The 26,866-nt window shown below is 45.3% G+C and overlaps 1 protein-coding gene across 1 annotated transcript in view; it reads left to right on the top strand.

Moving 5' to 3' along the window:
• The window catches only part of LOC137432713 (gelsolin), a 59,648-nt gene that overhangs the window by 15,262 nt on the left and 17,520 nt on the right, over positions 1–26,866 (top strand). The window contains exons 2-10 of the mRNA XM_068124845.2: positions 187–380; positions 3,171–3,331; positions 3,507–3,668; positions 4,231–4,377; positions 4,546–4,635; positions 9,411–9,543; positions 13,119–13,207; positions 19,983–20,198; positions 22,031–22,158. Of these exons, the coding sequence (XP_067980946.2) occupies positions 188–380; positions 3,171–3,331; positions 3,507–3,668; positions 4,231–4,377; positions 4,546–4,635; positions 9,411–9,543; positions 13,119–13,207; positions 19,983–20,198; positions 22,031–22,158 (1,319 nt within the window). The 5' untranslated portion in view covers position 187. The remainder of the gene's footprint in view (positions 1–186; positions 381–3,170; positions 3,332–3,506; positions 3,669–4,230; positions 4,378–4,545; positions 4,636–9,410; positions 9,544–13,118; positions 13,208–19,982; positions 20,199–22,030; positions 22,159–26,866) is intronic.

Below are 26,866 nucleotides of genomic sequence, written 5' to 3'. Positions count from 1 at the left end.
CTTCATGTTTTGGTGCGTCTACCTACGAGGGGGAATTAACCTTTATTCCAAAACCACAACAATATATATATTGTAAAAATGGATTTTTTTTTTTATTTATTTTTTTTAACACAGTATTGGTTTGGGATAATTTTTGCTGAATTTGTTTGAAATTAAATTCTGTTGTCATATGTTTCCCATGCATAGGATGGATATTGATGCAGCGTTTGAGAATGCGGGTCAAGAATCTGGGCTACAAATATGGAGAGTGGAAAAAATGCACCCAGTTCCTGTTCCGAGCAATCTTCATGGGGAGTTCTTTTCTGGAGATGCATACTTGATCCTTTACACTATCAAAAACCGCAGTGGTGGCGCGCAGTCTGACCTATTCTTCTGGCAAGGTATCGTGCTTTGTGTCCCCAGCATTTGAGATGTAAAGTCAATGCCGCTTGCTGCCCAGCAATCTTGATTGAAAATAAGCTTAATTGGTCACAAACTTTAATCGGCCTTCGGCACAATATGTCCGTGATCATTAGTGCATTTACATCTGCATATACATCATACCAGTATGTGGGTGATCGAAGATATCTTTTTATTTTTTATTTTTTCTTCCCCCCAAGGGCATCACATAACCTCTGAAATGAATGTCGTCTGATTTTTTTTTTTTTTTTTTTTTTTTTTAAACGGTGACTGCTGACTCTGCAGCAGTCAAATGCCCTGGATCATGTAGAGCAAGCTAAATTTGGTATAACCATTTATTTCCATGTTGTAACTGTCTTCTTTAGTCTTATTTGAGCTGAAGTGAGCTTTATTCTGATGTCGTATTTGTGCACTTTAATGATTTTCAATATCACCTGTAATGGTGCAACACAAATTATGTGATGATTATTGCATCGCTTTGTTGACCAACATAATTATTGCAACGACAAACGTGCTCTTTATTGTGAGGCAGTTGCAGGAGAAGTACATGGAGAAGAGGAAGAAGTTGCTTCTTGGGTTTGTTGATCTGGAGAAAGCATTCGATAGGGTTCCACGCAAAGTATTGACATGGGCATTGAGGAAGTTAGGAGTGGAGAATGGTTGATCAGAGTAGTGATGGCAATGTACAAAAGAGCGTGCACAGCTGTAAAGACGTGAACAGTGGTGAGTTTGAGGTGGGAGTGCATCAGGGGTCGGTACTAAGTCCACTACTATTTGTAGCTGTGATGGAGGTGCTGGCTCAGAACGTAAAGGAGGGTTTACCGTGGGAGTTGTTGTATGCAGATGATCTGGTGTTGATTGCGGAAAGTATGGATTGACTGAAGGAAAATATGAACAAGTGGAAGGAATGTATGGAGACAAAAGGTCTGAAGGTGAATATCGGAAAGACGAAGGTGATGGCAAGTGGTAAAGCACGTGGTGAGGTGGAAAGAACTGGGAAGTTGCCTTGTGCTGTGTGCAGGAAGAGTGTCGGAGTGAACTCGATTCATGTACAATGTGCGCTGGGTGGGTTCATCAAAAATGTAGTGGTCTGAGAGGGTCATTAACCAGTGTGGCAGCTACATTCAAATGTAAGGTGTGCACAGAGGGAGCTGCAGATGGAGGAAATGTTGAGTTGGATCTTGGAGATGGCGAGAAGCTGGAAGGTGTGAAAACATTTTGCTACCTCGGAGACATGCTGAATGGAGAATGTGGATCGGACTCAGCAACGGTTGCTAGAGATGTGCATGGAAGAACTTTCGGGAACTGAGTGGTGTACTGATGAGGGGAGTGTCGAAGGGAAAGGTGTATGCTGCATTTATGGGAGTGAGACATGGGTAATGAATGTAGAGCAGCAACGAAGGCTGGAAAGGGTGGAAATGCGAATGGTTTGGTGGATGTGCGGAGTATCGTTGAGAAAGGAAGACAAACGATGAATTGCGAAAGATGATGGGAATAGAGCCTGTGATTGATGCTGTGAAGAGGAACAGGTTGAGATGGTTTGGTCATGTTGAAGGATGAAAGTGACTGGTTGAGAAGAGTGATGGAAATGAATGTAGAAGGAAGTAGAGGATGGGGAAGACCGAGAAAGTCTTGGCTAAAGATGGTCAAAGAAGAAATGCGGGAAAGGGGGTTAACAAGGAGAGATGCAGAAAATAGGGCAAAATGGAGAACATTGTCATGGGGAGCGCAAGGCTAACCCCCGCTCTAGCAGGGAAAATGGACTTAAAATGCATGTGTTGTTGTTGTTTATGTTCACCAAACTATCAGCACATCGTTTGTTGTTATCTTGTGCACCAGAATATTGTTTACAATCCAATAGTGTAATATTTTCTACGATAATACTCTGTGGCAGAATGTGGTACACCTGGCACTACGATTATACTTGTAGTCTGCAGTGAACGTACGTGTTAATGAAAAATCTTCACTTGTCGATAAATAACTCTTGCTGTTTATTCACTTGTCAGAAACGGGGAATAGTTTGGGTATGTATTGTTCATGTTCCAGGCATTTGTTTTGAGCAACAGGTTTTATGGTTTCATGCTCTACAAGTTTAGGTGTTCCAGTGATAGTCTTTTTACTTGAGAATTTTTGAAGGATGTAACTGAATCTAAATCCGCCATGCGGTTCTGGTTTTGAAGCCAAAGGCTAAAGGTTTAACTGGTAAAGGCAACAATCCTTTAGGTTTAGGGCGATGCCCTTTGCATTTGTTAACCAATGTGCAGTCCTTGGGCCATTTGCACTACCCCATTTTAACCTCCAGGTGGTGGATGGCGATGCACATATTGCCAGTAATTGCTGCTAAGTCTTGATGCTCGACAGAGCCTTCTTGTGGAGAACAGTAGCTTGGATCACTCAGCTGGTATAGACACTGCCCGGACAATTACGAAGAAGGCAATGGCAAACAACTTGTGTAAATGCCAAAACCATCATGATCAGAAATCCAAGAAGTAAAGATATGGTGCTGGATGATGAACCCCTATAGGTTTTAAAACTCTCAATACATTTCGCTACTGGGGAAGAGCAAAATGTTTTTGAGTTGGACTGGCCATTACTGTCATGTTGGCCCTCCAACATTTCAATAGGGTAGAGGGCTATAGTGTAGCCCTCTACTCAACAGTGGATACAATAAAAAGCCTCTTCTCCCACAATGCTGTTCAAATTTGGAGTTTATAAAATAAAAAACTTTTACCAATGTGTGCCAACTTTAAGATTATTTTTCGTGTTTATAGGTACTGATTGCTCTCAAGATGAACGTGGAGCAGTAGCAATCTTTGCTGTTCAACTTGATGACCATCTGGGTGGGCATCCAGTGCAGCGTCGTGAGATTCAGGGCTACGAGTCGTCACAGTTCATGGCTTTGTTTAAGTCGCGTGGAGGAATAAAGTACAAGGTGAAGTGTTATTTCTAATCTTCTGTGTTTTGCTCTAACTTGGTTCGGCTACTGCCAAGTGTTGAAGGATTGACAAAACCTTGATTTGTAATGTCATCAAAACACTCTGCTATTAGTCATCTCACATGAGACATTTTGTCTTGTCCCCTTTGCTTTGTCCATATTTGAACTGCAGCCAGGTGGTGTTGCATCAGGCTTTCAGCATGTGGAAACGAATGAAGTGGATGTGAAACGTTTGCTGCATTTGAAAGGTCGGCGTTCAGTACGAGCTTATGAAGTTCCACTGTCTTGGTCCAGCTTCAACAAAGGGGACTGCTTCATCATTGATTTGGGAGAAGTGAGTAAGAAGGTGGAGGTTAAACCTTCGGGCCTCAAAGTCGAGTCAGAATTGAGGTGTTAAATAATTATCTGGCTTATGGGATATTGACATTGGGGGGAAAAACTGATTGGTCAGTGTGGCATAATTGTCAAGTTGGCATGAAAGAATTAACAATGGACTTGACTCCCTGTATGAATTAAACTTAAATGTGAAGCTGAATTTTTAAGTACAGTGAATACGAAGTTGGACATGCTGGTCTGATTTTCATTTCGACCACCCTGAAATGCAGCTTCCCCCTTTTGTTGTAACAAAATGGCAGTTTCTTTGTTCTGACCCAATTGGGCATGGTGCTGCTTCGACCACTAGAGCATGATTGATTGCACAGCTTAGTGGGCAGCATGAATTAAATTTTATTACAGCCCCAAGGCCTTAAAGTGGGCACTGTCTTGTATTGTCCCCAAAACGTGCAAGATTCATGATTGGACCTTTCCTTTGTTTTCCTGCAATATTCCATGAATATAAATACTTGCTGTGCATAGTTTTCCTGAATCTTGTTTCCTGTTCGCCTCTTTACCTGTAGAATATATACATGTGGTGCGGTTCAATGTGCAACCGCTTTGAACGTTTGGAGGCGATGCGGATGGCTTCTGGCATTCGTGATAATGAACGCTGTGGACGTGGCAATGTGAATTTGTTGGAAGAATCTGCACCTCCAGAGTTGATCGAGGTGATGTTAGTGTAACCCTCGACCATATTCGATGTTCTTTTTTTTCTTCTTTTTTTTATTACTCCTTTCAGTACTTGATGTATTTATTGCCTTTGTCATGCATATTATTTCTACATCATTTTCTCTCGGTGTTGTGGTTTGCTTTTATTGATGTAGATGTCTTTGCAGGTGTTGGGTCCAATGCCAGAGCTTCCAGATGCAGAAGTGGTAGACACAAGTGCAGATACCTCAAACAGGAAAATGGCATCACTATGGAAGGTGGAAGGCTTTCTTTTTATATCATTAATTTATCTTTTTTTTTTTCTTCTGTATTTGTGCATCTGTAAAAGATAATCATTGCCTTTGACATGTGCCCCTCTCCTCTCCTATGGAAGTTGTGGTTTCTGAGTAGCACACGCAAGGGTCCATTTTTTGGGAGTCCAATGATGTAGCAGTGCAGTGTCTGTTGTACAAAAAAGTTAGATGGCATTAAACAGAGCAGGTGCTCTTTGTTTGCAAGAGATATGTATTTTTGCTGTTTTGAAGATTTGAAACTCATAGAAAAGAAGCGTTACGCCTAGGTCCCCTGTCGGTGAAGTGATGAGTTGACAAAGTGGAAGACGCAAGGTGGCCATCTTGGATTTTGACGTGGCGACCCAATTTTCAATAGCGTTCTTCCTTATGCCTCGATACACCCACACACTGGATTAGAAGTTAGTAGTTCATTTATTTTTCAAGATATTCCACTCAAGGTTCAGGCATTTATTTTTCAAGATATCGCGCTCAAGGTTTAGATATGGTGACAGCCATCTTGGATTTTGACGTGGCGACCTAATTTTCAATAGGGTTCTTCCATATGCCTAGTTGCACCCACACACCAAATTAGAATTCGGTCCTACGCTTACTTTTATAAAGATATTGCAGTGCACGCACACGGACCGAGGGTAAAACCATAGCCCCTCTTTCGCTCCGCGGTGTGATGGACAACAATACAAGTACTGACTGTATAGTGCTACTTACTAGCTATTCATTGGTCATCTTGATAGGAATTTCCACCCCCGCATCCTGAATTCTATATCGCATCGCTTCATGTTTGTTTCATATATGATTTTGAGAGCATTAAATGAGCAAAATATTTTCCATTAGAATTTGATCAGCAAAAATGCATCCACAATCACCACCCACTTAAATTTAGTTTTTCTCCCATAAGTATAAAATTTATTATTTGGGTTATTTAATCAGCACCAACAACAAACAGGCATTTTAAGGCCATTTTCCTTGCTAGAGTGGGGGTTAGCCTTGTGGGCCCCATGACGATCTTCTATATTTTGCCATATTTTCTGCATCTCCCCTGGTTTAACCCCCTTGCCTGCATTTTTTTCTTCCACCACCTTTAGCCAAGTCTTTCTTGGTCATCCCCAATCCCCATCCTATACTTCCTTCTACATTCATTTCCATCACTCTTCTCAACCAGTCACTTTCATCCTTAACACATGACCAAACCATCTCAACCTGTTTCTCTTCACAGCATCCATCACAGGCTCTATTCCCATCATCTTTCGCAATTCATCATTTGTCTTCCTCTCAACGATACTCCACACATCCACCGAACCATTCGCATTTCCAGCCTTTCCAGCCTTTGTTGCTGCTCTACGTTCATTACCCATGTCTCGCTCCCATAAATCATAACACTTCACACATGCAGCATACACCTTTCCCTTCAGCTTCAACACTTTTAACGACATTTAATCAGCACCGAGTTGTACTATTGTCGGTTCTAATACAAACAAAGTCGGTTCCATACCTCTAACGGTATGGACCTCAAACATCCGGGGCCTTCACTCAAACCTGATTGATGTCTCCATTCAGGTTGCTTCTGACAATCCAGAATTAATCTGCTTAACTTTCCTCCTTCAAGATGTCTGATTCCTTAATATCTCTTCCTGGTTACTCCCTCCTCCGGTACGATAGACCTGAGCCTCGTCCTGGTGGTGGGGTGGCTATCTTTATCAAAAACTCTCTTCCTCACTCTCCCTGCACTGCCCTCTCTCCACCCCACCCCCAGGAGTATCTCTGGCTATGGCTTCCTCTCCGCTCCCACCTTTTGTTCATGTGTTCTGTACCGTCCTCCAAACAGTGACTCAATTTACATTTCGCTGTCGGACAACATGGACCAACTTCTATCAACTCATCCAAACTCTCTTCCTCATATGTGGCGACCAACTGTCATCATGCCAGCTGGCTGGGTGTGAGTACCTCTTTCACCAGTCGTGGCACCTCAGCAAAGGACTTCTGCGACTCATTGGGCCTGACACAATCTGTCAATTTCCCGACACGGATCTCAGTCAATGGAGTATCTTCTCTTCTGGACTTGGTTATGACTAACTTCCCTGCAAATGTCTGCTGCTCTTCTGCTCCAATCGGTTCTTCTGATCATGTGCTTGTTAAAGTGGATATTGTGGTTAAAGTGGTTAAAGTGGATATCTCTCTGGCCATTCTCAGAGAGCCTCCTCAGCGCTGACGAGTCTGGCATTTCACTCAGGCCGACTGGCACGGTCTGCAAGCAGCCATCAATCATCTGGACTGGTCTCCCATCTCTACTGCCTCTGACATCAATTCTTCCTGGGAATTCTTCCAAAGCAAACTGCGCTCTCATGCACAGATTTATCCCATCTCGTCTTCAGTTGCCTTACCCTTCCTCCCGTCCATGGTACACTGAATCTTGTGGTGAGGCAGTTGCCCTGAAACAACTTGCCTTTGCCTCTTGGAAGGCAAATCCAACTGAAGGCAATCTCAGTTCCTTCCACCAAGCTCGAAACAAGTGTCTACCCTCAGGAGTGCCAGGAAGCACTATCTCTCCACACAAGATTGAACTCTCAAACCTGTCTCCTTCCTCCAAATCCTGGTGGTGTCTGGTCAAATCCGTTTCTGGTGTTTGTTCCCCCTCCATCCCCTCCCTTGCCTTAAATGGCTACACAGTTGACACCGCACGTGACAAAGCCGAATGCCTCAACTCTGTGTTTGCCTCCAAATCTTGTGTCCCAAACCCATCTCTCTCTGTTCCCACCTTTCCCAGTCGAACCCAACTGCTCCTGGACTCTGTGTCCTCTCCTGACAAAGTGGAGAAGTTTTTATCAAACTTCGACTCTGATTCTGCAACTGGACCAGACGGCGTCAGCCCACGGGTCCAAAAATCCTGCTCTGCCACTCTATCTCACCCTCTGTTCTTTTCACCCTCTTTTGCTCAAGGTCATCTGCCAGCATCTTGGAAATCGGCAAACATTACCGCTTTACACAAAAAGGTGCAAAAACAGATCCTTGCAACTACAGACCAATCAGCCTGCTTCCAATTATCAGCAAAGTCATGGAATCCATCATTGCTTCGGATATGAAATCTTTCCTCTTCTCCAATGGCTTGATCTCTGATCATCAATTTGGATTCAGACCAGGTCATTCGACTGGGCATGTTGCTTCTGCTGTCTCAACAATGGATGGAGGTCCTCAATGCCAAACAGGAAATCAGAGCTGTCTCACTTGACATATCACGTGCCTTCGATACGGTCTGGCACCCAGCGCTGCTCACCAAATTCTCCTCCTATGGTGTCCATGGAAATCTCCACTCATGGCTTGCGGACTTCCTCTCTGGTCGTAGGCAACGTGTGGCCCTGAATGGATTTCTCATCTCCCCTTCCTGTTCTGGGTAGTGTTCTGGGCCCTGTGCTATTTCTGGTCTTCATCAATGATCTCTCCGACTGGAAAATCATCTCTATCTCTTTGCTGATGACTCCACTATCTGCCGCTCCATTCCTCATCCCTCAGATCAGCAGTCTGCAGCCTCCTCACTCTCTGCAGACCTGGACAAAAATCACAGACTGGTCAAACAAGTGGAACATGTCTTTCAATCCTGACAAATCTCACACTCTTACAATGTGTCTCCGAAAGGACTGACTGGAAAACCCTCCCATCTACTTTCTCAACAATCCTCTCCAAGAAGTTCTGTCCCTCAAGCTTTTGGGTCTCACTATCTGCCATGATCTTTTTTGGGAAAACCACATTTCCAAGCTGGCCTCCAAAGCCAGTCGCTGACTGTGCATCCTCTGTCGTGCGAAGTCCTTCCTTGGCACACCTGAGCTACTCACCACATACAAGGCTTTCATCCGCAGCTCAATGGAATACTGTTCCCCCCTCTGGGCTGGTGCTCCTGCCTCACACCTAGCTCGGCTTCACGCTGTTGAGGCCAAAGCTTTCAGAATCATTGGAATCCTTGATCTTGTATACAAAACAAAAAAAAAAGGATGCAGACTGGGTAGCGATGTTGTGGAAGTACTCCGTGTGGGTGTCTGTTGTGGAATCACCTCTTCACCCCTGCTGTTGTACTCTGAAGACCTTTTGTTGAGCAAAGTGTAGTTTGGCTTAATGAGATTCATCATCTTAATAGGACTCTTCTGTATAATTTATCTTGCTATTTAATAGGTGTTTGTGCTCGTATTTATTTTTCTTTCCTTTCCACAAATGAGCTCTATTTGTAAAGTCATTCTACTATGACATGTAGTACTTGTCACATTAATATTAACCACATGTGTTAACACATTTGAAGTCTTTCATACTAGTTGATTTGTAGTCTTCCTTTTGGAAAAATGTTTGCCTGAGAATTTTTTTGGGGGGGAATTTGAGTTCTGTACAGAGAATGTTAATGTTTTGTTTGTGTATTAAATGTCATGGATGCTTGATCATAGCAAATCCTTCACACCCTCAGTTACTTGGTGTAAGTTCTTGTTTGCCATTTTCTTGATTACCTATACCCAGTGTTGGCTTCCATGTACTACTTCCTAAGTATATCCTTGTTTTTCTTCAAATGTATTTTGGATCCTGCAAGTTTGATAGTAGTGATGTTTAACGTCAATGCCTCGGCTAAAGGTTGCTTCAGCATTCAGGCAGGAACATCGACATTGCTCAACTCATCCTACTTTTATTGTTAATATATCTCTTGTTTGCATTGTCTGAGCGTGATTTAACCAGGCCTGTTTTGTTTTTTTGTTTTATTTTATGCCAAGGTGTCTGATGCTAACGAAGATATGAAACTGACTGAAGTTTCTGCAAATAACCCTTTCCAGCAAAGCATGCTTGAAAGTGGAGATTGCTTCATCTTGGACAATGGGGGTGGAGGCCGGATCTTTGTCTGGAAAGGTGAAGTATCTCCCAGTTTCTATCGTGACATTTCAAACAAAAACTAATTGCACAGCTTTGAAATGGCAAAGTAGGAAAATTAGTTTGTCTACATTTCATATCTTGTGTAGTGTGGCTCGTGGTTTGGGGTGATTAGGTGAATTGGTCCATTTTCTCCAAATATCTGCAACAGAAGGCATAAAGTAACGTATTAAATAACATAATTGGGCCCAACGTGGTACTTGTTTGGCACCAATGGTTTCTGATGTGCCTGTTCAAGGTTTTTAGGTCTCCATACCTGACGGTGGCCGGAGGCATTATTTTCCATTTTCTACATTTCTCTGTCCACTTTTCTTTTTGAAATTACCTGTTTTATTTACTGTCCTATTTGTTTGACCTTGATACACCTATGCTGCTCTCCCATAGTGCTGTGAGTCGTTCTTTATCCATTGTGCCTGTTTAGCCCTTAGTTTCTTTGCTTCTTGTCCACCTGTTCCTCTCCATTGCCAGCAAGTACCAATGTTTCCACAATATGGGGTTTGGGAGGAGGTCATTGCAGGTGAGCCATTAGCTTGTTACCCTCTCCCTCTGGCAGAGTAGGTACAGTTGTGGCCAAAAATATTGGCACCCTTGCACTTTTTTCAAATAACTCGATTTTCTCGAAAAATAAGTTGAAAATGGCAAAAGTATTTGGTCTCTACAATTCTTTATTTCACTGTTAATGTTACAGAACCTTTGTTTTTGATTCAGAACTTCATATATCCTTTTAAATCAGAAACCAGTTGAACAACAACTGGCATGATAAAATTAAAAATGGCATTGACAAAATTATTGACACCCAAGACTTGATATTTGGTAGCACAACCTTTGGACAAAATAACTAGTCAAGCGCTTCCTATAGCCATGAATGAGCTTCCTACACCTCTACTGGCAGTTTGACCCACTTCTGCAAACTGCTCCATTTCTCCCATATTTGAAGGGTGCTTTCTCCCAACTGCTGTTTTTGGATCTCTGCACAGGTGTTCAATGGGACTTAGATCTGGACTCATTGCTGGCCACTTCAGAACAGTCCAGCATTTTGTCTTGAACCATTCCTGGGTGCTCTTTGAAGTGTGTTTGGGGTCATTGTCCTGCTGTAAGACCCATGACCTTTGATGGAGACTCAGCTTTCTGACACTGGGTTCAACATTGCACTCCAAAATGCCTTGGTAATCTCCTGATTTAATGATGCCACGCACACATTTGAGGCACCCAGTGCCAGAGGCAGCACAGCAACCCCAAAACATCACTGAACCTCCATGTTTCACTGTAGGGAAGGTGTTCTTTTCTTTGAAGGCTTCATTTTGTTTTTTCGAAACATAGAGGTGATGTGCTTTACCAAGACTCTCTAATTTGGTCTCGTCTGTCCACAGGACATTCTCCCAGAAGGATTTTGGCTTGTTTGTGTGTGTTTTGGCAAACTCCAGACAGTCTTGTGTGTGTGTCTCTCTCTCTCTCTTTCTCTCTCTCTCTCTTTCTCTCTCTCTCTGTCTCTGTCTCTGTCTCTGTCTCTGTCTCTGTCTCTGTCTCTGTCTCGTGGGGTCCTCCTGGGTCTCCTACCATAGAACCCCCTTTCATTGTGTTGGTGACGGATGGTGCGAGTTCAAACTGTTGTACCTTGTCTGAAGGTCGGTTTGAATCTGTTTGGCAGTTGATCGAGGTGCTTTCTGCACCATTCGAACAATCCTTTTCTGCAATCTTCGATCAAGTTTTCTCTTGCAGCTACGTCCAGGGAAGTTGGCTGCAGTGCCATGGGCCTTAAACTTCCTGATAACGTTGTGGACGCAGGAACATCAAGGTCTCTGGAGATGGACTTGTAGCCTTGAGATTGTCCATGCTTGGCTACAGTAGGGAGTGGGTTCTGACACTTAACAGCCGTAAAGGGGACTTGATTGTCATGAGCAGCCAACCTTTGCCAACTGGATTTTTCAAGATTCCCAAATTGGACAAACAGTCTTGGGATGGGTGATAATGATTTTTGTTCCAGGCACGGAGGAAGGTGATGCTGTTGGTGTGGGAGGAGGGTTTGTAGACCAAGAGCCTGACTGATTTGGAGTTTTGGAAAATCTAAGGAATAGATTGTGGTGAACGTGTGGGGTTGAAGGGAAATACGTTGACTCCTTACAAGGGGAGGGAAATACTGGGAAATACTCCTCACCGGTCCTCCATAAGGATATTCTATGCACTTTTTGCAAAGGCCTCTTCCATCCAGAGACAAAACAGTACCATCCCAGGGATGGTACTTGGACAGCAAAGGAAATACTCCTTACAAATATGGAAAATTAAGCATTTTTTAAAAGCTTTTGATTAAAGGAAGAAGCATTTACATTCAATGGAGATTGAAGATTGGAGATATTGAGAAATGAGTACAGAAAGTATTGGCAGAAGGAAGTTTGAGTTAAGTGGAAAAAATATGAAATATATTGAAGCGAAGAGGGGAAATGGGATAATGTTGAGGTTGTACAATGTTTGGTTGTGGGGGATGGGGGGGACAAAACGAGAAACACTGACAAAAGACTTATAATTTTCAGTGGCTATCCAAGGAGTCTGCCTTGAACAACACAAATTAGACAAATACAGCATCAAAGTATGATTAGACATTAAAACACAAATCGCAACACTGGGCCAAATGTAACAAAAACACGATTTCTGTTTCGAAAGTCGAGTTGTGGATGAGTTGTGACAAAACTTGGTGGATGAGTTGGTTGGGTTAAAAACAAGTCGGTTAGATGTTTTTCAGGTCTGGGTCCAGATCTGGCCTATGAGTGGGATACAAAATGTAAACCGTTTAGCTTGGTGGAGGTGTGCCGTTCTAGTTTTAAATGGTATTTAGGTAGGTGCCTGGACGTATTGGAGAGATAAGGGTATTGGGAATAATGGCAACAATACTGGGGATGGTGCAGTGCAGGCACAATGGGCCAACAGGCCTCCTCCTGTCATTGTTGTGCACTTCCATGCCTGCACATTGCCAAACATGTTATTTTTCAATCTCAACACCTGGGTTTACAACATGCCATTTGGTAGCTTGTGTTTGATCATTATACAAAAGTACCTGTTTAACTGATTTAATCAAGACATGTTTTACTTCACATGCTTTGCTTTTAACCTTCACTTAAAATGAGCGAAATGAGATTTTGAATTTTAGATTATTCTCACCTGGATTTCAACATCACGGTAATGCATATTGTGAAGTTTAAACTTCCTTCATACAAGATTTGTAATACCGATACCACTGGGTGGCGCTCTATTCACATTCACATAGGGAGAATTGGGGTCTTCACCCCTGAACCCCCCCCCCCCTTCCCCTGATGTGCTACCCCGACACAAACTATACTTGTTGTACCCCTGGGCAACATGAAAGATTGTTTGATTTTGTTAAATATTTTTTCAGCATGTATAAACATGAATTGAGCTTTATGTAGCAGAGCAACATTAAAAAAAAATAGTTAGCACATATTGTAGGCTATCTGTTCTGTCAGGGTTGGTTTATATGGACATTGAATGGGATAAAAACCAATCATATGATGCACGTACAAACTTTAAATGCTTCCTTTTAGGCTCTGCTGCAAGTAAAGACGAGAGGCAAAATGCGCTCAAAATGGCAGAAGATTTCATTCAAAACAAGAATTATCCTCGCAGTACTCAGGTGAGCTTGATTATATGTTCAATGCACATGCTGTTTGTTGTGGTCAGTGAGTTATTAAATTTCCTCATTTCTGTGGAGATCACGGATACTTTAATTTTTGAGTGCTGCGGACGACCCGTTTTAAAACCTGCACTTGCATTTGTCTTGGCATTTTTGAATGGAAGTTTGTTATTTTTGGCAGTCGAAGTACATTTTATTTGCAGTCAAGGTCATAACTGCAGTTTGTTTGTGCCAACTGACTTTCATGGAGGTTTAATATTTTAGCCTTCGATCTGCAGTGCTTGTGCAAATGCAGCAGAATATTTGGAGTCTTCTGTATGCATAGACGTGCCCCATCCTGCAACATGTTTTGTTTTGAGATTGTTTGCGAATGTGTTTTGTGACCGTTTTGGAACAAGTAGTGCTGCTGGAAGCATCACTGGGCATTTATTTAAAGCAAAGTTGTGCATTAACAATCTCGATGCAACTACCTTGCCAACTAAACAGCATTGACTCCCTCCCTGGTCTTTCATCCAGAACATTTAAAAAGCTGTACGATTATTTTCACCAACTTGGATATTGGATATAAATGGATTTTGCCAACTTTGATATCATGTGAGTGTGAAAGGCCCTCACAATCAGCTTCATCGCAGGAGATTCCAATGATTCTGAAAGCTTTGGTTTCAACAGCGTGAAGCCGAGCTAGGTGTGAGGCAGGAGCACCGGCCCAGAGGGGGGAACAGTATTCCATTGAGCTGCGGATGAAAGCCTTGTATGTGGTGAGGAGCTCAGGTGTGCCAAGGAAGGACTTCGCACGACGGAGGATGCCCAGTCGGCAACTGGCTTTGGAGGCCAGCTTGGAACTGTTTTTCCCAGGAAACATCATGGCAGATTGTGAGACCCAAGATTAAGTGACAGAACTTCCTGGAGAGGATTGTTGAGAAAGTAGATGGGAGGGTTTTCAAGATAGTCTTTTCAGAGAGATGTGGTGAGTAATTTGTCAGGATTGAAAGACATGTTCATGGGGTGGGCAAAGTGAGGAAGAAGGTTGAAGGAGATGGAGGTAAGAGTTGAGAGAAAGTGGGGAGGAGGGGTGAGGGGAATTTAGGGAGGGGAGGGGTGAGAGTAGTTTAGGAGGGGAGCGGCGAGGGGAGTTTGGGTTGGTCAAGGGGGTTTAGGAAGGGAGGGGCAAGGGGGAGTTTAGAAAGGGAAGGATGAGTTCGGATTTTAGAAAGTGTTGGACGATTCATGGAAAACGAACATTTATTGCCAAAATGAGTTGTGATTTTCAAGTCAGATCCGTTTAAAAACGTTGGAGGGGTGGAATGCAGGTGAGTTTAGGGAATGTAGGAAGGAAGAACTGTTAGATTGAATTTTTATTTGAAATGAAGAGATTTGGTGAGCAACTCAAACAACCTTTTAAAGAAGAAGAAAAATGTGTTATAATATACAACAGAATAAAACACTTCAGGGGAAAGTTTAAACATTTTAAAACTATTTAGGGAAAACTATTTAGGGGAATTCCCCAAATGGGGGCATGAAGGATTCCTAAGGGGGATTAAGGATTCCAGCACAGGTTCAGGAGGAACAGGATAGGAGATTGACAAAGGAGAGCAGAGAACGAAAACAGGGAGGTGCATAAGCATTATGTTGGTATGGGAGGAGAGTCCTACTTTTTAAATTTTTCGTTAGTTTTTTTTTTTTTTTTTTTTTGATTTTTGGGTGAAAGTGTATCAGAGGAAGGATAAATAATCACATCTTAAAATGTAGTTAGAAATTATATATATATATATTGTTACGTGCTCCTCCCCAAACCCCGGTCACGGTGTACCAAGGAGTCATGGCAGAAAGATGTGCTTTTATGAGTGCCAATGACAAATGGTGAAATCACACCAAACAGTTGTTACAAAACCAAAGTATTGTATTAAAATCGCACAATAATAACTTGCGCAAGTACAAGAAAACCTCAATTGCACAGCGAACACCATATAATTCCTATGATGGTACCACCAGTTTCTTAACTCAATAACTCGTGGTACTCCACGTGAGCAAACTGTAGCACCCCCAAAGTCAGTCACGACACCAGGCCAAAATCGATCCACGCTCTGGTGATCACAAGAAAAAAAAGTAGTATGAGACCTGAACCCAGGACGGCTGACAGTCGACGCTGCAGAAGAGCCGCTGGGTGAGGTCGGGCCGACGTCGATCAGGTAAAAGTTCACCCAAAAGGCGACTGGGAATTCACACCTTCCGTTCACCAGGCAATGACGCTGACATGAACGAGCAGCAGTTCCTAAGCAGAGAACCGCGAAATCCACGACACACAAGAACCAGGCGAATCGCTGGTGCGAGGTGAAATGGCTGGTGCGAGGTGAAATGGAGGCGTACCGGCTCTCCCGCGATGATTCACTTTCGGAACCAACAGCAAAACCCGCCACGCAGGTTTATCTGTCCCAGCAATAACGACACTGTCACAGGAATCCCTTTCCCGGGGAAACCAATATTCGTTCATGACCAGCGTCCGCTTGACACCTCGAAGCAGATTAGCCTTCTTTTCCCGATCTCACTTGAGCCACTCAGCCTCTTCTTGCTCCTCTTCCGGTTTCTCCCGATCCATTTCGTTTTTCTTTTAAAACACTAATTTTACCTTTGAAGACGGTTATCTCCATTTCACACAAACTGTAACAATAATAGTATATGAAACTAAAAATGCTTCCAGTGGATGAAAACCACAAAGATGGAAGTGACAAATCAATAACAATATAGATTCCATATTGTTTTGAATCTTCAAAACAATTATTGAGCTCTTGAATATTGTATGCATTAACCACAGAATACAATCAGGTAAAATTAAATTCTGACTCCAAATTGTTTTAATTTAACCAAACTTAGGCCAAGACTTTCAAAGTTTAACATTTTTGCGAATATAGAGCATGCTCTGCTGCTCTCGCTTATTTGTGCTCGTTAGCCTGTCATCCTACTTTGGCCATGTCCCATTTACCAGCAAGTAGTGAAATGTCACTACCATCCACAGAATGTAATAAATAAGCCTCAACAGATGAAGCGTGCTTTCAAAAGCAAACGGTCGAATCTACATTGGTGCTGACATAGATTCTCTCCTTTCAAACATTGATATCTGAGCATCTGCTTGGGTTATGGCCGAGTCACACAATTCTAAACATGGTGTTGCTCCTCTCAAATGGTTAAACTCTAAATGTAAAACAAAAGGTCGGGACCATCTCCCTGGCCACAGCTCAAACATTCGACAGTCTGGCATCCTGATCTGCTTGTCAAGTCCGTCGCATCAAAGGGCACCTTCATAGCTGACTTTCTTCCTCCAATTGCAGTCATTGGAATATATTGCTTTCCCAGTGGAGGATTGAGTGCTCCATGGTATTTTATTGGGCTCAGTATGGGTCCTTGTTGACGTAAATGACCTCGGATGCTGAAGAGAATGCTTTTCTCATTGGCAGATGATTACATGTTGGTGTAGAGTAAACCATCCCACTGATGGGCAGACAGCAAGTGTCACTGCTGATGAGATTTATTTTAGCTGCTAATCTGACAAATGGATGGTCTTTCAAGTGTGGCAAATCTGGCCCAACCTCTTGCTCTGGAAGGATTGCAAAAACAAACCCACCTTTCTCGATCATCTACTGTAAGAGGTTTCTCCAACTTTTAACTCGTCAGCCAAGACCTCTGCTAGGCCAACCGCATCAATGCTGGCCTCAAAATCCAGTTGTGGACTTGGTCATCCTTTGTTCAGTCATTCCTAAGAATCACAGCTGACAAGGCCTATGTCGATAAGTTAATTGAGCACTGTTCTCCTGATGGGCAGGTGCCCCAGCATCATACTTATCGACTGGAATTTAAAGCTTTCAAGATTATTATACTTTGGTGTCATTGTGGGTGCCAAGGTCTGTTCTTTTCATATTGTAGACAGTTTTTTATTTATTTATTTTAAATGAGTTCTCCCACTATTTGCTTGGTGTCTCCATGATCTCCATGATGTACATTTTCTTACAGTAGCCCTTCCTGTTCAAACATTCAAAATTCCAGGTTTGTTGCACATCTCAATTATTTTGTGTGGCACCTTCCTGAGTGGTCAATCATACTTGTTTTTCCTGGGCTTCAAAGTGGTGCACTACTTCATGTCACCCCACCCATGGCTCGCCCATAATTTATTTTTTACGGTGTAGCCCATCGGGCAGAGCCGTCTCGAACAGTTTGTCCATCTGTATATGTCCCCTCAAACGTATACCAATCAGAGCTGAGAATCTGGTCACATGATAGGGTGATGTCATTACGTCTGTCGTTACGGTGGTGCTGCGGCTGATTCTCCAGACCACGCCATTTTGTTTCATATTTCGTTCAAGCCAAACATATCGTTGAACCTGTCATGTATCACAATCGCCATGCTCTACCTTTACGGTTTTCATTCAGTGTGAAACACAAAAACCCGATTTGTTAAAATGACCATGAAATATCGAAAGCATAGATGTTACGGCTCTTCCAACAATACGGTATGTATTGGCCTTAGGTGTTATGACTTAATTATGCTTCGGGCAAATTAAACCCAGGTTTCTTAATACAGTGGTAGTTTCAGTAGTATCGTTTACGTAATAATATTACAGTAAATATAACCATAACACTTTAATCCCAATGTCGTGAATGGAAAGTTGATGGATTGAAGCGGTGTGAAAGCGGAAGTAAGGAATTCACCTCGGTGTTTTTAAAAGAATATAATTTTCGTAATAATAACATTATTATTACAGTAAATCGAATCGTAACACTAATCCATTTGCAGTGACCAATGTTACTGGAGGTTAAATATATATCTTGTATGTATTAAAGTAACGGCAGTTTTGTGTCGGGCCGTCATGCTATGTCATTATTCATTACCGTGTAAACACCTGCTCACTGTGGCAGAAAGGTCATTCCTCTTTGGTGTATATAGATTACAGTCGATCTATGGTCGGGTCTGAAGAACATTGGGTGTGTTCATTTACCAAGTTTCTTGTGGAGATCGTCAAGTGGTTTGGGCATTCGAGCAAGCACTCAATTCAAAACCGATAAGGAACGGCTGGCTTGACGAGCGCTAACTAGCTGCTTGGTAAATGAGCACACCTCCAACCTTTGTGTGGTATATAGATTACAGCCACCATTACACCATTACCACCATTAGCGACTGTTTACAAAATCTAATATGTGTTTGTGTTTATATTTTACAAGCCCGTCTATGCCGCTGATGAGACTTTTGATCTTGTTTTTGTTCTTTCTAGTTGCCGAATGTCTTCACATCAGGGATTTGATTAAGATTTCTAATGCCCAGAAAATCTAGCAAGCACCAATGTAAAATTTGAAACCTTTTCTGTGATGAGCATTTAACCCTTTGAGTACGGGATTTTTTTTTTGATAAAAATACCCCCGGTACAGGATTAATTTGGCATTGCAGGAATGCAACCACGTACTGACCATCTATTTATAGGTATAGTCGATGACGTGCAGTAACGTCATCCGTACACGACATTTTCGCGGGTTGCGGCACTGGACATCCGTACTCAAAGGTTTAACAGATGAATACTGACTACTTTTGCCAGTATGCCAGAATTTAGACAAGATCCTCATGCTGAGTGTCAAATGTGTTCATGCTTCGTTATCTTGGTAAAGTGCTTTACCACATGCTTCTGGTTCTTAATGTCTTATCAAGGTCTTTCCTTTTGATGACATATACTTGGTCATAATTTAAGTCTTGGCATGGTGGCTCCTGATTTCTCAGTCTATGTACTTAGATTATGCCAGGTAAATACCACGACTGAAGATACAGATCTGCACCTTGATAAACTTTTGCCTATGGCTTGGAGAAAAGTGGTGTACTATTAGCCTAGCTTCCTGCTTGCTAGGCTTGACCTTTCGAAACACCACATCAACTATTTCCTGAAGATTTTTGTATATCCTGCATCTGGTTTCGTTTTGGTATACTTAGCCCTGGTGTTGGGCTAGCGGCTAGGGTGCCAGCTTAGGATCCAAGGATCCTGGGTTCGAATCCTGGTCGATCGCTGAATTAACGCCAGGGGGGTTGAATCAGCCTGTCATCCTTCCGAGGTCGGCAAATTGAGTACTAGTTCACTGGTAATTCCCTGTGTCGTAAAAAGGCGACAAACGGTTGGTGGCAGGAAGGGCATCCGGCCGTAAAACATTGCTTCAAAAAGGGGACCAAAAAACAACAACAACCACGGTCCCCGAAAAAGGCCAACCCCTGCTTTGCGGGGAAAAATGGCCTCTAAACGGTGGTTTTACTTGGCGTTTGAAGGCAGAAATCATGTTTAATAACTGATGTCGGTAAGAAAATTTTGCTTGAGGTGCAACAAATGGAGGATTTTTCTGCCAAATTTGGTGTGTGTGTGTGTGTGTGTGTGTGTGTGTGTGTGTGTGTGTGTGTGTGTGTGTGTGTGTGTGTGTGTGTGTGTGTGTGTGTGTGTGTGTGTGTGTGTGTGTGTGTGTGTGTTCTCGTTCGTTCTAATTCGATTGAGGGTCACACAATGCACACATGCCCTTCTGCCACATAATTATTTCCAAATTGCCTTTTTTGTGTAAGCACACCCTTGATTGAACGTTTTGAAAGCTGCAATCTGATTGGTCCTTGTGATCATGCAGACATTAATCATTTGTGGTTATTGCTGGTACAATTCTGTTTGAAGAATACTGCAGGAACTCGTACATTTTGATCGCACCTTACCAAATATGCGATTTTGATCGCACCAAATATTTACCCCCCCCTCCCCCCAACACCCAGGTGGAGATTCTACCAGAAAAAGGTGAGACCCCACTTTTCAAGCAGTTCTTCAAGGATTGGAAAGATGGGGATGAGGCTGAAGGCCTGGGCAGAACATACACATCCGGCAGTATTGCCAACATTCCGTTGGTCCCATTCGATGCTGCATCCCTGCATGACACACCTGCAATGGCTGCTCAGCATGGGATGATTGATGATGGCAGTGGGCAGGTTGAGGTGTGTCTGGTTTATGGATTAGTCAGATGTGTTTACTGTGAATTCTTGCTAATTAGAATATCCAATTCAAATTCTGACTTGAAATGTTTTGTCGGACAATCACCAAGTAAAATACCTCCAACACGAATAGGCCGGGTTATCTATTTAACCATGAGCTATATCTTGTAGAAGGAATGATTAATTTTGTCAGCTGTCAGCTCATTTTAAAGAATGACTTGAATGAATGAAATTTCAGTTTGCGTGAATGGAGTGTCGAGCACAAGCTCACTTGTGGGAGATCATCCTAATGAGTGAGGCCAACCATCTTCCTCGGTGATGACGCACTACTGGTGGTGCTCCTCTAGCATGTTCCAGGCAGCTGTTTATTTTGGCGACTGCTTGCCCTGCCTGGTCGCTTCTGCTGCAGAGGATGCATGTAGTACAGATGCACACTATGCATGTTCTTTTCCTCTTCCCACTTCTGTACGTCAATGCCAGTAGCCCTGATATGTCTCTATGCAGTCCAAGTAGCACAGCCGTGGTTGCCAATGTTGCGTTGCCCCTGGGAAAAGCTCGCTTATATAATGCAGTCCTTGGCAGCTGGGGACTCCCCAGCCCCCCCCCCCAGCCCCCACTCCTTTTTTTTTTTTTTTTTGTGTATACAGAATCCGAAAAAGGCCAACCCCCGCTTGCGGGGAAAAATGGCCTCTAAAAGTGGTTTTTTTATTTTATTATACAGAATCGAGGCTCGTGAAAGAGCTAACGTTTATCACACAAACAAATCAGACAAACAAAATATATAAAAAGGGGAGCGGTAGACAAGATGGGGAGAGAAGGGGAAGCACATAACATTTGAGAGCAGGGACATCGGGAATGTGTGGGAGGGAGGGCATGGGGGAGGTGGCGTGGCCAGTGGGGGGTGGGGGGGGTGGGGGGTGTGGGAGAAGTATAGACACCAAGGACTTCCAGGACAGAAGTTGCTATTTCAAAAAAGTGGATTTGGGGTGAAATTAGCAGGGGTAGAAAAGATCAACGTTTTAGATGGGGGAAGATAAGAACCGCTGTCGCATGATCAGACCACTTGATCCTTAAGATATTCTGCAGATGCCAGAGAGACTTGTGACAAACGGCAGGTGTACATTCTTTAGAGGGTGTCTCAGAGCTGGACAACAGCGCTGTATACTTTTCACTTTGTAGTGAGTTTAATGCTGCACATATTCCAGTCAGTCATGCGGTCGACTAAGCAGCTCAGGCCAAACAAATCCGTCACCAGCTTCTCTAGGCTGAAGTTATTAGAGATGGTGCTGCTAAGATGAACAAAGCAGTCAACGATCTGAAGTGTTTTGCCATTTGGCAAAAGTGTCGACTCTATGTACACCATTCCAGAGGCCTGTTGGTAAAGGAGCTTGGTCTTTTGGATATTGATCGAGTCCAGATGTAGTAGCAAACTAGCCAAGAAGCTTTTGTTGGTCACATGTAATGCGAAACTAAGCCAATACCATTAGCATGGAGCAAGTCTTGTGCGTGCATCTGACGAACCTTTGTCTTCGCTTTGAGACGCATGTTGAGATGCTTGCCATCAAATGCACGTTAGATTAGACACCATCTGTGACATCCTGATTGGATGATGAAATTGGTGGCCAATTGTACTATATAACTGTACATTTGTGACGTATGTTCCCTAAAAATGAAGTAATTTGATTAAAACACAGGAGAATTGCTTTTTCTAGGTAATTAGAATTGTTTGTCTCAGTAATTGTTTCTGGATAGCACCAAAACCCAAATTGTTCAAATGTTTTCCAGAATGGGGTGATGGATGGATGACATTAACTCGTACCTACTTTGTTTGCCAGATCTGGCGCATTGAAGGTTTGGACAAAGTTGCGGTTGATCCTGTCGGGGTGCTGTATGGTGGAGATTGCTACCTCATCCTTTATACGTACACGCAGGGAGGCCGCCAGCAGCAGATAATATATATGTGGTAGGTTTTATTTTGATAGCTTGAATGCAAGAATTTACACAAATGAAACTTAGAGGGACAGAGAAGCAGTTTGTGGTGGGGTGGGGGTTGGAGTAGGTTGATTGTGGGAAGGGGACAAGAGGAAGAACCAAATGGGGTGGGTGAGAATAGAGGTGGAACTGCTCCAACCTGCAGATGGTCCTGTTTAAATGGCATAACAATACTGTAGTGAAATTAATGAAACATGATGGACCATTGTTATATTGAATCGACTTTGCTGCTCACGAAACAGAGCCCACCGCTGCGATAAAGCTGTCCGTGTTACAGTCGAAGGTCTATCACACCGTTTTCCGGAACATTTCTCGATTTGGGACGTACGCTACGGCTCTAGCCGAGCTGAAGCGCCTCTACGTAAAGACACGGAGCGCTGTGCACTGCCGGCATCAACTCTCAGCGGCGACAGCAACCATCTGAATCGATCGATCGCTTCGCGCAGGAGTTGCGCTACCTGTTGGCAGACTGCGTGCAGGACGTCCGGACCCACGAGCAAGTGCAGGACGACTTGCTCCGAGATTCATTCATCTCCGGAATTAATTCTGGAGTCTTGCGGCTCCGACTCTTGGAGGTCGCGGATCTGACATTTACAGAAGCACTACGGCTGGCACGCGTATACACAGATGCCCGAGAACAATCTACCGCATATGATCACCCACGAGTCGTGGCGGGGACCTCGCAACTCGCGCGACCGGAGAGGGCTACCGCCGAGGATACGGAGGAGGACCCGACCACTACGGCCGAGTCTCTGGGAGCTCCTGAAGCGGACTCCGCTTCCGGCCTCACTGCTGCCGCCGCTGCCCGGCCACGGCCTGACCGGTATGCAAAATGTTATTTTTGTGGGAATCGGCAGCACCCTCGCTCTGAATGCCCGGCCCGGGAGGCTACATGCCACCTGTGCTCCACCAAGGGCCATTTTGCAAAGGTCTGCAGGAAGGCCGCTCGGGGCACGCGTCCCCGCGCGACCTTGAATGGGCTCATCGCGGAGCCAACGGATCGAGCGCCGGACGGGGCACCTCACTCGGCTTTGAAGAGCCGCTCTCCTTCTCGCGGCCTCTGGCTACACGCCCGACCTTGGTGAGATACACCGGGCCGCCGAAACAAATGGCGCGAACGCGACCGGCCACAGCGCGACCGACCTTGACTGGCGTTCGAACGCCTACTTCAAACAAGCGACATGCTCCTGCTTTGGAAACTCCTCTCGAAGTGCGGCAAACGCAGCACGTGACTCGAGCCCCATCTGACGGCGGCTTTTACGAATTACATGCACCCACTTTGGCATATGAATCTGCAGACGGCAGAGATCTTTCTCACGTGACTCGAGCACCATCTGGCGGCTGCTCTTACGAATTACATGCACCCACTTTGGCATATGAATCTGCAGACGGCAGAGATCTTTCTCACGTGACTCGAGCACCATCTGGCGGCTGCTCTTACGAATTACATGCACCCACTTTGGCATATGAATCTGCAGACGGCAGAGATCTTTCTCACGTGACGCGAGCGCCATCTGGCGGCGGCTCTTACAAATTACATGCACCCACTTTGGCATATGAATCTGCAGACGGCAGAGATCTTTCTCACGTGACTCGAGCACCATCTGGCGGCTGCTCTTACGACCAACACACACCCACTCTGGCAAATGAAACTGCTGATGAGCCAACTGACTTCAATGCTCCTGCTGAGGCCCAACCTGCCGACGCTGCCCGAAGGATTGCAGCCGGCGTGGGATCCACCCGCGAGGCGAGATCTTCTCGCCCGGCCGGTACTATACCTGCCGGGTCTGCCGGCCTTGCGCAGGCCATCATTCCGCTCACGGTCACGGGCGTTTTTGCGCAAGCTTTGATTGACACGGGGTCCACGGATAGTTTTATCGATCAGCGACTCGTGCATCAACATGGGTGGCCGGTTCTCGGGACAACCCGCCGGATCTTCATGGCCTCTCAGGGACTTCGGTTGAGCACAAAAGGGGTGTGTCGATTGAAACTTGTGATAAAGGGACGCACGTTCCCGGACGTGTATCTCATGGTATTACCTGCTTTATGTGCTGACGTTCTGTTAGGACTTGATTTCCTTAAGCGGCATGGACGTTTGGAAATAGACTTCGGAGGGCCGGACACGCTCGCTGTGTGCGCCCTCGCTCAAATGGACATGGAGCCACTCTCACTGTTCCCCAACCTGACCACTGATTGTACCCCTGTAGCCGTCAAATCGCGGCGCTACTCTCGCGCGGACGCGCAATTCATTGCGGAAGAAACGGCCCTGCTCTTACAGGACGGTATCATAGAACACAGTAGGTCACCGTGGCGGGCCCAAGTCTTAGTGGTGCGGAGTGAGGCCCACCGCCGGCGCATGGTAATCGACTATTCGCAGACGATTAATCGTTTTACACAGCTGGATGCCTACCCCTTACCGGGGATGGATGCCCTGGTACGCCAGGTGGCCCTGTATTCCGTTTATAGCACTCTCGATCTGCGTAGTGCGTATCAAGTCCCCATCTCTAGGGCTGATCGCGTCTTTACAGCCTTTGAATCGGGTCAGCGGTTGTACCAGTTCACGAGACTTCCCTTTGGGGTAACTAACGGAGTCGCTTGTTTTCAGAGGGCTATGGATGACCTCGTTGCGAAGGAGAATTTGACCGATGTCTTTGTCTATCTGGACAATCTTACGGTTTGTGGGTATGACCAGGAGCATCACGATCTGAAACGCTTCCTCGAGGTCGCGCGGAAATATCACCTAACCATGAATGCGGCTAAGTGTCGATACTCTCTATGCACGGTAGACCTTTTGGGGTACACCGTGACCCATGGCTCCGTCTCTCCGGATAAGGAGCGTCTGCGCCCTTTGCTCGATATGGCTCCGCCCCCTCGTGGCCTGCGACACTTTCCCCATGGGCCTGGCGGCCTTCGAGGGCCTTAAAGTCGACATCGCTGGCGCCGCTGTCGCGACGATTGACGAGAGTGCCTCTTTCGTTTTGGAGAGTGATGCCTCGGATCATGCGATAGCGGCGACTCTCTCCCAAGGAGGCCGCCCTGTGGCTTTCTTCTCGCGGACTCTCACCTCCGCCGAGCGGAGGCATTCGTCTGTCGAAAAGGAAGCGTACGCGATCGTCGAATCAATTCGGCGATGGCGGCCGTATCTGCTTGGGCGGAGTTTCCAAATCGTCACGGACCAACAGAGTGTTGCGTTTATGTACGACACCTTACATGCTCAGCGCATTAAGAATGAGAAAATCACCCGTTGGCGTATCGAACTCGCCGACTTCTGCTACACCATCAAATACCGCCCGGGGAAGGATAACCTGGTCGCTGACGCCTTATCGAGGCCGGCCACTTGCGCGGGGGTTGTAACTTTGGAGGGGCTGCGCACTTTGCACGGCACTGTCATCCCGGGGTAACGCGCTTCGCGCATTTTGTGCGCGAGGGCAATCTGCCGTACTCTATTGAGGACATCCGCCGTGATTGCGCGATCTGTGCGGAACTCAAACTGCGTTTTTATAACCCTCCTATGGGGACACTCGTTAGGGCTACTAGACCGTGGGAGCGCTTGGCGATGGACTTCAAAGGGCCGCTGCCAATGTCGAGCAACTCTCGCTATCTGCTCACTATCGTCTGAGTATTCCCGATTCCCCTTTGCTTACACGTGCGGGGATATGTCGGCTGCCACGGTTATTCGGTGCCTGCAGAATTTGTTTTCTATGTTCGGGTATCCGGCCCACGTGCATACCGATCGGGGTGCGGTGTTCCTGTCCCAGGAGGTGAGGGGCTACTTGCTCCAGCATAATGTCGCTTCGAGCTACACCACCCCGTACCGGCCCCAAGCGAATGGACAGATCGAACGCTTTAATGGGATTATATGGAGGGCCGTCATGCTAAGCCTTCGGACCCTCGGCCGAGGCCTCGATAAATGGGCGTGGTCACTACCTGCCGCTCTAAACTCGATCCGGGCTCTCCTATGTACTGCCACCAACCAGACTCCTCACGAACGACTGTTCCACCACCCTAGAAGCTCCGGCAGTATCCAATCTTTACCCAGCTGGCTCGCTGAACCGGGGCCCGCCTATCTCAAACGAGCGGTTCACGCTAGCAAGTACGACCCCCTTGTTGACAAGGTGCAGGTCCTCCAGGCTAATCCCGAGCATGCTCGCGTGTTAACGGCGGATGGCCGCGAGTCTACTGTCTCCGTACGCCATCTCGCCCCATGTGGGGACGACGACAGGGATATCGACGAACCCGTCTACGAGTCTATGGACTCTATCGAAGCTTCCCCTATGGAACTACCACCGTTACTCCCGTCGTCCCCCACTCCCGTGCCCGAAGGCGCAGGGGCGCCCCCTCCGACTCCCACCTCCGGCGGCTATTCCGACGCGGGGGACTCCGGGCTTGGGGACGCCGTGCCCGGTAGATTCCGAACACGAACTGGCAGGGAAGTTCGCCGCCCCGACCGCTACGGGTGGACCGACTGACGTGGATTGACGTGACCCATTCGTTTATTGCTGATGCTTGCTTGCAACCTGCTGAGCGGCAGTATAGTTCTAACGGCGGGGAGAATGTAGTGAAATTATACCAAGGTGAACCCAGGGTGTGCTCGCTACAGAAGGGGCGTCTATAAGACCCGGGACAACCGGGGCGCGCGGACACTCCAGCGGAACTCACTGTGACATAGTCCTGTAGTT

This window comes from Myxine glutinosa, chromosome 8 (genome assembly GCF_964187855.1).
Source record: "Myxine glutinosa chromosome 8, kmMyxGlut1.1, whole genome shotgun sequence".
NCBI classification, from domain to species: domain Eukaryota; kingdom Metazoa; phylum Chordata; class Myxini; order Myxiniformes; family Myxinidae; genus Myxine; species Myxine glutinosa.
The sequence above is the reverse complement of the archived record's forward strand: the minus strand, read 5'-3'. Positions and strand labels throughout refer to the sequence as shown.